The sequence below is a fragment of the Mytilus californianus genome, unplaced genomic scaffold, assembly GCF_021869535.1.
Source record: "Mytilus californianus isolate M0D057914Y unplaced genomic scaffold, xbMytCali1.0.p SCAF_12, whole genome shotgun sequence".
Lineage (NCBI taxonomy): Eukaryota > Metazoa > Mollusca > Bivalvia > Mytilida > Mytilidae > Mytilus > Mytilus californianus.
In genome coordinates this window covers 18,609,706-18,623,349 of record NW_026262604.1, presented here as the reverse complement: position 1 = coordinate 18,623,349, position 13,644 = coordinate 18,609,706, and the positions used below count along the sequence as shown (strand labels likewise).

The window sequence follows — 13,644 nt, the reverse complement described above, 5'->3', positions numbered from 1 at the left end:
TTTCCAATAAATATCCAGTGGAATATTATTCTTTATATTTTTGTTGATTCATTAAAGTTTCAGTGGAGTTCTGAATTTAGGCTAAAATTCCAATAGGTCAACAAAACACAACATTAGAATTAAAGACAGAAACATGAACCTTGCTAAAAACATGAGGTGATATCAGAAGGGTAGGTAGATACTGCTTCATGAAGGGGCGGATCAAGCCATTATTAAAAGGGGGAAAAGGGGGGGGGGGTGGTTCCATCCCAGGATAAAGGGTGGGCTCCAACCGGGTCAATATCTTTAATTGTTTTTCCATAGGCGGTAATGGTATTTTTTATATAATATCAAGACCATAGCAACAGTTTTCATATCAGCATATTTTTGACATACTGACTGTAATTTCAATTGCATAAATACCATAAATAAACAATTTAGAGCTTGCCTAATAAAACAAAATGCTTACCAGTTATTCAGAACTTTTTAAAACCTCTAGTTTGCCGTCTCAGGTTAAATAGTAATGATATGTCTGGAACTGAAATAAGACAAAAAATTTACTCAGGCTGTGTTGTCATTTGATTTAAATGCACAAGTATTATTGAGAGAGAAAAAATCAAATTTTTGAAAGTTTTATCACAAAGAAAGAGAAATGCTTCTCCCTTGTGGCTTATCAACCTTCATTTAAACCTTTTATATTAGGAGCAATGAATAGTAGCATTAATAGTTGAATAGGTGCAGCACTATTGTTTTCAAAAGGTTTGACCCTCCCCCTTTTTCACTGAGAAAAGACAATATCTTGTGATTTGCTAGTGTGCATTAAAATATAATAGTTCATGATTTTCTAAATACATGTTTGTCTGCATATAATTCTAATGACCAGGAGTCAAATTATTGGTTAAAAGCACATGTGATGATGTATCTCACTTTACTCGTATGAAGAGTGTTATTTCCTTTGATCATCAGTTATTCCTGTAGACCGGAATGATAATTACATAACAAAGACTTTATTGTGTCATGTTTACTTACAATTTAATAATATTAAATGTTTCCATAAGCAGTTCATGCCTTCTTCAAGTAAATAACAAGTGCCTTTTGGATCTCTCGGGGTAAACAAAGTTATGATTGTGCCTAAAAGAAGTGTTCAGCCCCATGCAAGTAATGCATTTCAAAAGCGAAAATTTTTGCTGATCTTTATTGATAATGTTTATCTAAAACCAGCTGGGATAACTAGGTATAAATAAAAGACTACTAACCGTTATTTTCACAATTTTCTCTGGTGTACAAGGTGCCATCATCCATAAATCAGTCTGAAAACTGCTGAAATTCTTCTTGTAATTTGGGTCAATATCTTTAACTGTTTTTCCATAGGCGGTAATGGTAACTTTTTTTCCTGTAGCTCAGTCCATATCGTAAACTTGGATATGTATGATAGCTCATTTCGAAGCTGTGACATTTTCACATATGTGGTTTAATTTTCGGGGTACGAAGTGAGATTACTTTTTCCGTAAATTAGCATACCCCGAACATCCTTTCGTGATGCGGCTCCTTGTGGTAAAAAATCCCTTTTTTAACACAATAAGTTCTTTGAAAATTTAATACTTTGAACACATTTAATAGCTCCATAGTTTTTACACATTTATTCTATGTTCCTCTACTTTCCTAATCACCACAAATGGTTAAGCTCAGTCATTTGTAAAAAATAGAAACATGTCCAATATCACTACACAGAGATTTTTTATTTACACACAACTTTTGAGTTCCTCATTTCGAGGCGCATTAGGGATATTAACCCAACCATATGTCCCCATTCAAAAGCATGGATCGTATAAAAAAAGGGGGGTTCCAATCCCTGGAAACCCCCCCTCCATTGAATGTGGGTCATGGGACTTTTTTCAGTATGCCTCTATGACCATTATGCAAAATTATCTAAAAAATAATTCTTGGTTGTAGAGTGATTTTGAAAGTCCCTTCCTACCCTCCCACATACATTTTAATGGAATAGCCCTCATACAATTTTCCTTTTATTTGGTAGGCAATATGTATGCTGGATTCAATGGAGTTACCATCTGCAGATCATGATAATTATGAAGAGTTTTTACAACAGAAGTACACCAAACAACTTTTGCTAACAAATGAATACACTACTCTGACTACAGACATGTCTTTTAAACATCTTTCACCATACACCAACATAAACCTGCAGCATAATCATATATGGTAAGATGTAATTATCTCCCTTTAATTGTTAATATAAGAGTTATCTCTCTCTTGTTGGGTCTTAATCTTATTATCTGTCTTTGATTGTTAAAAGAGTTATCTCCCTCTGATTGTTAATATAAGAGTTATCTCTCATGTTGAGTATAAATCATTCAAATACAGATTTATATACAATATACCTACAGTGTTAAAAAAATATGGAAATCAACATTGTTTAAATCGGGAAGGCAAAGATGGCCTGTATTAAAATGAACTGTCCCATGAACAAGTATTACTACTTTTAGTAGGTCTTCATGTGAACATGCTTTACCCTGTTGATGCATTTTCTCATTTATCAATCATCAACTTCCTGTTTGAAGATACTTATATTTCTTACACTTAATATCAAACCCCCTTGGTGGTCTGGTGGTAGCGTGTTCGCCTTGAGTACCGAAGGTCGTGGGTTCGAACCCCTACCGGGTCAAACCAAAGACTTTAAACTTGGTATTTGCTGCTTCTCCACTAAGCATGCTGCCAAAGACTGGTTGGCTCAGAGTCAGAATAATGTGTCTGGCTTCCTGAGGACTGTTACCTTGTAAACTAGCACATTAAAAATCCTTCTCAGCGTGTCAGTACAGTATAAAGCAGGGTAAATACTCATATTACAGTAACATGTTCTCCTCCTGAATCTGCATATTAATTTGCCATTGGACGTTAAGCAGTCATCTATCATTACACATGATATGAAATTTTTGTTGCACATTTTTGTGGGGACTACAAATCAGACCTTCATGTAACTTGTCATCAGGCTGACATTAACATACTGTGGATTCATTATTATTTGTGGGAAACAAATTTTTGTGGATTTCGTTGTTACAGGTAAACCACAAAATTATATGTTCAACGAATAACACATTTACTATAGTCTTATATACAAACTTTGGCAAAACCATTAAATAAAAAATCCATGAAAATGCAAGTTTTCCTCAATCCACGAAAATTGGTACCCACGAAAATAAACAATCGGCAGTGCCATACATTTTCACATGCATCATGAATTAACTACGGAACAAATAAAGCATAAATTCCTCCAATATAAACTCCTTGTATCCTGCTTCTATTTTATGCATTTAAATATATTTCTGTCAGAGGACTTTTAAGAATTGGTCATGACTGGAAAATATGACTTATTCTAGACTCGAGGGTTAACATATGACCTTCTGTAATGAGCAAAACCCATACTGTACAGAAAGCTATAAAAGAAACCTGTATGAATAAATGTGAAACAATTTTAAAAAAGGAAATAAAAGCCTGATTTAAACTTCAACAATGAACAAAAAACAAATATGGCAGACAGCTACCAACAACAACCATCAGATTACAACTTCCTGTTCTTGAAATAGACACATAAAGAATGTGGTAGGGTTTACATGTTTTAGATGCTTGCCTTCATCAATTTCAGTCAACAAGTGCTTCATGAGATGATAGAAAGTTTCACCCATTCAGCCTTTATAATGGCTTACAAAACTGGTTTTCCTGTCAATCCACTGGAACCAGAGGAAAATAATGAGGAAAAAAGAGGTATGTGATATATAGGCATCCAAGTGATGAGGCTTTCAAACACAACCCATTGTGATACATTTAATTTTCAGTTTTATTCCGGTTGAGTGATTTCTTCAGAAGCTGTAGGTATTGGAATAAGAAATCTGCTGAAAAATATTAGTTTTCTGAAATCTTGGTGCAATTAATTGTTTAGAGCTTTGTCATTAAATCCATTCCAGTTGAGGGATTTTTGCAAAATTATGGCCCATTTACAGACAAATTGCTAGAAAAATTCTGTTTTCCACACATATTTTCTTTAATGCCTTAACCCATTGAAAAATTATTTGTATAAAGTCATATCTTAGGAAGAAACATATATATTGATTGAATTTTGGTCTGGTTGAGCAGCTTTTTGAAAGCTTTGTGCCTTTGTGCTTGTTTGTGCTTTTGAAAATACCGGTTTCCTCTCTTTTTCTGCTACTGTGGATTCATTATTATTTGTTGGATACCAAATTTAGTGGGTTTCGTGGGCACGGGTGACCCACAAATTCAAATGTTCAATGAATTACAAATGTTATATAGGCTTTGCATGCATGATTGGCAAAACTACAAAATCAAATATCCACGAAAATACAAATTTTCCTCAATCCACAAAAATTCATGCCCACGAAAATAAATGAATCCACAGTAAACATGAATGGATTGATTACTAGTAGGTATTTTGGTTATAGTCATATCATCAGAGGTTTCAGTGATCAAATTTGACTTTCTTTATGCTTTAGCAATATTTGCAGAATTTGTGGCCCTACTAGAAAGGTAATAAAATAATATATCAGTGTTCTGCACTTTACCCTGTTATGTATGAATGAATTGATTCCATATTTTGTATAATATAGTCATATCATAAGAATTAACAGGATCCTCAGTGGCTGAGTGGTCTAAGTACTCCAATTGACCAGCCTGTCAACATTGAGGTTGTGAGTTTCTTATCCCACATGTGGCAGGTGCACTTGACTACAATCTTAATTGACTAGTATTGTCAGCTTTCATACCAAAGGTGGTAGGTTCGCGTTGGGAAATCTGGCTTCCTCCACCAAAAAAAACTGGCTGCCATTAAATAGCCAATAGTGCTGAAAGTGGCGTTAAACACCAATCAATCAATTAGAATTAACAGGTCAAGTTGAGTTTTTTATTGGTTGAGAGATAATCATATTTACCAAATTTGTGACAATTTTAAGAAGTACAAGATTCTTACAGTTTAATAAAACAACCAGTTGATCATCAAAAAGAAAAATGAAGAGATGACACTATTTGAAGAAAAAAAACATGTGAAAATTACTTAAAAATGTTTATCCCTTAAAAACAATTAGCAGGTATGATACAAACTTATTGAGCTATGAATTCTTTGATGAAAACTTAATGAATCTGGTTTGTTTGTTATGCTTCTAGCTAAGAATTGACCTCTAAATTTCATTTTCAGATAAAAAGAGCAAGAGGAGAAATTCTATACTACCAAAGCAAAAGAAAGGGGTAAGTTGTAGTTATCGGCTGTCATCCTCAACTAGTGTGAAATACAAATGAAGTTTAAGGAAGCACATAGCCATGACAGATATATTCTCCCAGAGAAGGTGTCAGACCACCAATTCACTCACTTCAATTTAGAACATATGTAAAAGTAGCCCTTCCCTGACAAAAAATAGTACTTTGATGTCATTGTTTACTTAACAAATGCTTAAACTAACAAACAAATTTGCAGAAATGAACCTTTTGGTGAAAGCAAAATTTATGTAGACCATTTTGAACAAAAATTTACCTGTCCATGATTTTGCATTAGATATTGAGGATAAATGCGCTTCATACAAGTAAGAAGATCTGGTATGAGTGCCAATGAGACAACTCTCCATCCAAGTCACAATGTATAAAAAGTTATAGGTCAAAGTACGGCCTTCTATACGGAGCAAGGATCCGGAAATTTTCCCAAGTCATTTCGGTCATTTTTTTTTGTGATGTAATAATATCGTGATGCACAATAATGCATTTTTCTGAGGGTGACAAGTCTTGCACATGGACAAGTAAAGTCCTTTTTTGTGAAGTATTGGGTCAAACAAGTGTAACTGTACCCTGATCTAACAGTAACAGTGATGTCTCTGAGTTAGAAACTACACGAGGAGAAGTTTTGTTGTTGTGTATTGCATCACTGAGGTCGTATGCATAACCCTTTAAATTTGCATAAATTAAAAGAGGAATAATTACGGCATGTTTCATCATTTTGAAATAAAGTTATGTAAACCAATTAATAAACTGTGTTGAGTTTCTTATTGCATGTACAAGATATCGTTTGTATTGTTCAAATTGCTGCTGTTTGGATGAGTGTAAGTGATTACCTAATACACAACAAGATAATGTGTATTCACCTGGTTTACGATAAGAGGATCAAAAAGGGGAAACTATGATTCAACTTTTCTTTGAATAAATAACTCAAGTCTGGTATAGTGATAACAATTGAATTTAATAATAAAATTCATGATTTTAAATAAATAAATAATTTATCTGAACAGAAGTTTGTACACAATTACAACAGTTCAATGAAAAACAATTGCATTGTAATACAGTCCAGAGAGAATGTATGGCTTCACTTGGGTAAAAATCGGAAGTTTAGCCAGGAAAACAAAAGAAAGGAAAACGCCCATTACATTCTGTGAGTAAGATGGTTTCAAAAAATCGGAAGTGCAAAAAAAACAAAAAGAAATCGAGATTGTTCATTCGCTGAGTATATTTCTTAAATAGGCTGTATGGCTTCAAATCTAAATTACGTTATTTAGTTTTAATTCCTTTTTTAAACATTTTTTTTTAATTCTGCATTCCTATAAATTATACGCTTTACCACTTTTGTAAATCTATTAATATCTTTATCTGCCATTTCCTACCGAAAAGTTAACAGTAAAATCGATCTTTCAAATAAGATCATCAATTAACCCATGTTGATCCCCATTTTCCATGCGCAAACTCAGTAAACATAAATCTATATTTAACAAACGTTGACCAAATCAGCTGATCGATTATAAATGGATTATATGTTTTATTTGGATAAAAATGGACAGATTCTCGAGTCAACAGTGTTATTTGACTTCTTTAATGAATAAAATAATATCTTTTTGGGAAAATCTAGGTCAGAATGGTTAAAACGTTAAATTTGATGCACAGCAAATCGCCATATTGTTTTTATTGCTTAACAGGTGTTTACAGGTGAGATTTGTGTACATGGCCTTTATGGCTTTAATCAAGACAATAACGACACCCAAGCCGAATTCAAACTTCCTGGACATTGATTACTATCCTCAAGTGGTGATAATTACTATGTAAACAAACCTAGTGGCTTGAACCCAGACTTACCCCACGGTGTGACTCGACAGAGTCCTGTACATTGTTTTCACTTACATTATAGAATAAACAACAGACTAATGATCAATATTATTAAATCACTAACACAAATCAATAAAATTTTTATTTTGTCTCAAACAAATCTATTTTTCTTGATGACCTGAAAACAAAAATAAGTTCAAAATGGCGACCGATAAAACCCTGATCTCAATGAAATGACCGAAATTATTTCTGTAAAAAAAAAAAAAAGACCTAAATCCCAATAAATCATTTCGGTCTTTTCAGTTTCCAAATCGGTCATGTCTGGCATATATGACCGTTTCCGGACCCTTGATACGGAGCCTTGGCTCACACTGAACAGCAAGCTATAAAGGGCCCCAAAATAACTAGTGTTAAACAATTCAAACAGGAAAACCAACGGTCTAACCTATATGAAAAAACGAGAAACGAGAAACACCTATGAATCACACCAACAAATGACAACCACTGAACAACAGGCTCCTGACTTAGGACAGGTGCATAAAAATCCATAGTCTTCTTTCCAAAAAACATATACTTTCCCTGAATACAAGCTACATGTTGTTTCAGCATAAAAGTTCATAAATTGATTCTACTGTAATAATTTAGTATCCATAATTCTGATTGAATGGAAACCCCAACCAGCATAAAATTCTCAATCTACCCGTCTGTAACTAACCATTTTGAAATCCAGATTTTACTGATATGTGATTTCTATGACAAAAGAAAAAAAAACTTCACTGACAATAGAATGTTTTTCATGTTAAATTTTCTTACATTCTGAAGTATACTTGATACCTGTTTTTTGATACTTTGAATTACACATTATATGGAGGTTTAGTGAGGGGGTCTCTATAGGGGATTCTTAAATTTTTGAGGCCATTTTTATATATTCTTTATATTTTAGCCTATCATTCTCTATCCTTTACATTTAAGTATCTCATTATTCTCTATCCTTAACATTTAAGTATCTCATCATTCTCTATCCTTTACATTTAAGTATCTCATCATTCTCTATCCTTAACATTTAATTATCTCATCATTCTCTATCCTTTACATTTAAGTATCTCATCATTCTCTATCCTTTACATTTAAGTATCTCATTATTGTCTATCCTTTACATTTAAGTATCTCATTATTCTCTATTCTGTTAACCCTATCCAGACCCTCAAAATGTCTTTTTTCAGAATGAACAGAAGAATACTTTATCCCCCTCACACGGCAGGCAAATGGCCACCTCAGCATCGAAAAACAGAAAGAAAGGAGCTGCTTCCCCTCAGAAAGATTCTATGCCCCCTATACCAATCCCTCTCCCTCCACACCATGTGGAATTGGAAAGTTTTAGTCCACTTTTAGAAACAGCATCGCCTAAACAACTATCAAGTTACAGGGAAAAGCTATACATGCAGGTAAATTTACAGGGAAAATTATACATGCAGGTAAAATTACGAGGAAATATATACATGCAGGTAAATTTACAGGGAAAATTAGTAGGTCTAGTTCTTTGTTTAAATCTGAAAATTTTGAGACAGATTGACAATTAATGGTCCAGACTATTTATTGGAATTAAGAAAAATAAGTGATTTATCGCATTATTCAGACTGATTTATCATATAACAAATGTTTGTACTTGTAGCAAGAAAACAAGGTGGGTGACACCATTTTTTATTTTTATTTTCTTAAAGCATATATTTAAACCTATCTTCTCATATTTTATTTCCAAATGCTATCTCATAGATTTCTTTTTATTCACCATAAGTGTTATTTCATGAACAATCTATGCAAATTTCGGCAATTTTGCACAACTTGTAGCTTGAAAAATAGCACAGTGACCCATACTTTTTATTATATTTTTGAAAAAAGCATGGAAAAATCTTCATTCTGGCAGAGTATAAGAAAATTCTATCTGAGGAAATATATACCAATGACTCTCCCTTAAGGATATATGGATTCTTAATTAACTTTATGATTGTTTTAAGATTTGTTTCTGTATATTTATTTAAATCTTTAATTTGTATATTGTAGGGCTATTCCATGTTACAAGAGGCTATAGATAGAATCGAATCAATTTTCATCGACTTGGATGAAACCTCACACAGGCAGATATAACAATGGATATAAACACAAAAATTGACTATCTTGCATGAATATGTGACATAACTTTAACAGCTGAAGAATATTTACCTTGCACAGATGTTATACTTTTTTGAATAAAATAAAGTTCATTCTGTAATTCATTCCTTTTCATATGACTGCAAAATTTTCGGCTGTATAATGGTACAGCGATGTCCTCATCTGTAGACTTTTGCTTTCCAGTCAATAGCTTGAGTATTAGTGTATGGATCCGTATGAAATTGTACCACAAGGTTTATACCACAAAAGGAAGGTTGGGATTGATTTAGGGGGTTATGGTCCTAACCGTGTAGTAATTTTGGGCCAAAAGTAAACACTTTTCTGGATTCCTGACATAACTTGAGTATAAGTGTATGGATTTGTATGAAATTGTACCACAAGGTACCATACCACAAAAGGAAGATTGGATTGGGGGGTGATGGCTGTATCCGCTTAGGAATTAGGGGAGAAAAGGATAAAAAAACAAGCAATTTTTGTCTCACCTGCGATGAAAGTCATAGGGATTGCTTTTCCAGCGACGGCGACAATGATGAAGCATTCATGATAGGTAAAAGTCCAATTTCAAAATTTTCAGTTCTTTGACCACATTCATTCTGTGTCAGAAACCTATGCTGTGTCAAATATTAAATCACAATTTAAATTCAGAGCTGTATCAGGCTTGAATTTAGTGTCCATACACGTCCCAACTGTTCAGGGTTCAACCTCTGCAGTTGTATCAATTGACAAAAATTTATGACCAAATAGATGATTTCAGCTTTCCAATTGTTCATTTCTATGAAGCACCATTCCAGCAGAACCTGCATATGGAGTACTATCAATTCAGAAAAAAAATTATTGCAATGTTTTTATTAATGCGAAAAGTGAGACAGTATCAGGTTCCCAATAATAAAAACTTGCATTCATAATTTCAGTAGTGATTTTCTTTCATAATACTTTTGCAATCGCATTAATAGATTTCGCATTTATCAAGGTCAAGGATTCACAATAATAAATGCACACATTAATTTCAAAATTTTAGAGTATATATCTCCCATTTCATATGATATTCAAGAGCTTTCATATCCTACCATAATTTCCTTAATCTAGGTTGCTGCTTACAAGGAAGCTATTAAACCAAAGAGTCCACAGTGAAGAAGTTGAGGTAATCCCTTCGAAAATTTTACGGAAGCCAACAAAAATAGATTTTTGTTATGGACTATCTTATTCACAGCTGACGACAGATATGTCTAATTGTAATTAACACATTCCTGTCCCATAATTTATTAGATTTTAGTTAGAAATGTTCTTTAATGCAAAATTAATTATTAAAAAAACATGTAAAATTTGCAATTTTGTATCAAAATGCCTTCAACTCTTATATGTTGTTGTGAGTAACTTTTTCATTTTTTTTTTAAATATGTAAAATGTTGAAAAACGTTTTACTGAGGATTCATTATTTGTTGGATACTAAATTGGTATAGGTTAACTATACATATTTATTTGTTCAACGACGGTAGCAAGACAACTCGCCCCACTGCCAAATCGCCCCACATTTCCACCAACTCACCCCTCTTGTTTACCAATTCTCCCCACTTATGAAAAAGGGTTAAATCCCGATAAATTTAGTCCCTATTTTTTGTGTTATTGGCGAAATCGCCACATATGCAAAATCAGTTCATTAAGGATGTATTTTTCTAATGTTTCAGTCTTGTTGAAATTTCGTTCGGGAATTATTTCCAAAACATGTGATACAAGGGGAAAATATCAATGAATTTAAAGAATATTATAATCAAACTAAACTTTTTGAAAAAATTGTATACTTACAATAAGTAGTTTTTGAGTAATAAAATTTTCAAATTTTATAACCAATCCGGTCAGTGTCATCAGCCAAAATGTTGAGAAAATGGGTGAGGGTACAAAGAAATGATTTTTACCAAAAATTTGTACATCCCATATCATTTCTTTCCATTCAAAATTCTAAGATATGTATATTTTCAATCATTTATAACAAAGAAGTTGAAATAATATGCTTTTTGTTAAAAAAAAATAGAAAAATCCCAAAGTTCACAAAATTGACAGCATGATCAATTTGACACAAAAAAGCAACAAAGTTTTATAAAAATTTCTAATATCAACACCAACCTATAGTTTTTGTAGGTTAAATTTATTCAGATTGGTCCTCTTCATCTTTAGTGAAAGTATGAAGAAAAGTTTAATTGGGAAACTATGATTTTTTTCATGATAATAGCCCAAAAAATGGAGTAAAGATTGATGAAAAATTGGAAAATCATCAAAAATTGCGTACTTTCAAATGGCCGTAGCAAAAAAAGAAGTTCACCACCATATGATTTTTTCTTCATCAATTACTTTGTTACAATCATATAAACCCAAAAATCAGGTTAAGCAAAAAAGTTTAATTCAAGAAATTTTTGGCTCCTCAGACGTGTACATCCTTAACAAATAAGGTGAATAATAAGTTTAAGATACCAATACCCATCACTTTCTGTATGAGTTTGTATATCCTTCCCAACATTTTTATATACCGAGTCATTATTCGAGATAAATATTCAAATATTTTATACTATAGATCTTATTAAATGTCTATCATAAAATTGAGAATGGAAATGGGGAATGTGTCAAAGAGACAACAACCCGACCACAGAACAGACAACAGCAGAAGGTCACCAACAGGTCTTCAATGCAGCGAGAAATTCCCGCACCCGGAGGCGTCCTTCAGCTGGCCCCTAAACAAATATTAGTTCAGTGATAATGAACGCCATACTAAACTCCAAATTGTACACAAGAAACTAAAATTAAAAATAATACAAGACTAACAAAGGCTAGAGGCTCCTGACTTGGGACAGGCGCAAAAATGCGGCGGGGTTAAACATGTTTATGAGATCTCAACCCTCCCCCTATACCTCTAGCTAATGTAGAAAAGTAAACGCATAACAATACGCACATTAAAATTCAGTTGAAGAGAAGTCCGAGTCTGATGTCAGAAGATGTAACCAAAGAAAATAAACAAAATGACAATAATACATAAATAACAACAGACTACTAGCAGTTAACTGACATGCCAGCTCCAGACTTCAATTAAACTGATTGAAAGATTATGTTTTCATCATATGAATATCAGGCACAATCCTTCCCGTTAGGGGTTTAGTATCATACCATCATAACATATATGAGAAGAACATAACCCGTGTCATGCCAACAACTGGTTTTTAAATAAATGTGTTTAGTGCCGATGCAAAGACCCTATAAGTGAATCAATATTAACGCCAAAACATGCATACATTCATATAAATATTTTGACAGTTTTAATATTGAACAGATCAACAACCCTGAATATAATAAAACATTAAGTTCCTCAAATTGTATATAGCTTTTACGCCTCAAGAGTTTTACGTATTGTAAGACACCCGTGTCTTAGCTCTAGTTGCCTTATGTTTACGTACAGTAATAAGGAAATGCGCATTAGCGGATACAAGGGGGTGTTCCGGCGGGGTTGAACAATTTTTTCGATTTTTTTTTTAATTCTGTAAACGTTTCATGGTGTTCAAGGGTTTGTAACCGCGCCTGTCGCGATATAATTCCAAAAATGTCATCTACTAGTATCTACCGAGGCCCAAATTACAACGTGGATGTAAGCAATTATAAATAGGTCTTTTGGTTTTTTTTGCAAAGTTTGGTCTCATTGACGTACGTATGACCTCCATCTCTATTGTAATTTTCTACACATTCCTGGTGTTCATGTCCTTTTTGTACAGTCATTTATTGAAAATTTATCAATAAACTCGATTTTATGAAGAACAGATATTCTTCGGGAATGTACACTTTTAACACTTAAAAAATTACCAAAAGTATTCTGAAGAAGAAAAAAAAAGCCACGCTGTATTAGTAGATATTTGTTGAAGTGTTTTTAGATAAGAACATATTATTTAATTTACTCATCTATAACCAGATTTGCAACATTGACAGAATCAGTATTGATCTTTCTAGAAAATTTCAAAAAGAGGGATTGAGTATCCAGAAGTTTTTACACTAACATTTCTGTAAAAGGATTGAGTGATTTGTTAATGTTTAACGCCACTTTCAATACTCTTGGCTACATCATGTCGGCCAGTTTTTATTAATGGAGTTAGCCGGAGATAACCACAGACTTTCGACAGTAGAACTGGTAATTATTTTGTTGCGGATTCAGAATTTTGAAAATGAAGAAAGGTGGGGGATTGGCCACCAAATGAGTGCAACGTTAGGAGTTGGGACTAAAACGAATAGGGCCGCTGAAATCGTGCACATATAAATAAAGTTGGAATAGAAGTGAGGTTGCTTTAATCTGGGACTATTATACTTTAATATATTATGTCCTAGCTTTAATCCACGTCATTTTGGACTGGTTGATAGTTG

General features: G+C 33.1%; 1 protein-coding gene across 3 annotated transcripts in view; it reads left to right on the top strand.

The window, feature by feature from the left end:
* Nucleotides 1-9,352, top strand: part of LOC127721487 (MYCBP-associated protein-like) — a 48,128-nt gene extending 38,776 nt beyond the window's left edge. For 2 of the 3 annotated variants that reach the window (XM_052228241.1, XM_052228240.1), the window contains exons 17-21: nucleotides 2,015-2,199; nucleotides 3,641-3,759; nucleotides 5,201-5,250; nucleotides 8,307-8,528; nucleotides 9,145-9,352. In XM_052228241.1, coding sequence (XP_052084201.1) covers nucleotides 2,015-2,199; nucleotides 3,641-3,759; nucleotides 5,201-5,250; nucleotides 8,307-8,528; nucleotides 9,145-9,228 — 660 coding nt within the window. In that variant the 3' untranslated portion in view covers nucleotides 9,229-9,352. The remainder of the gene's footprint in view (nucleotides 1-2,014; nucleotides 2,200-3,640; nucleotides 3,760-5,200; nucleotides 5,251-8,306; nucleotides 8,529-9,144) is intronic. The other variant, XM_052228242.1, reaches the window with a different exon arrangement.
* Nucleotides 9,353-13,644: the final 4,292 nt, after the last annotated feature.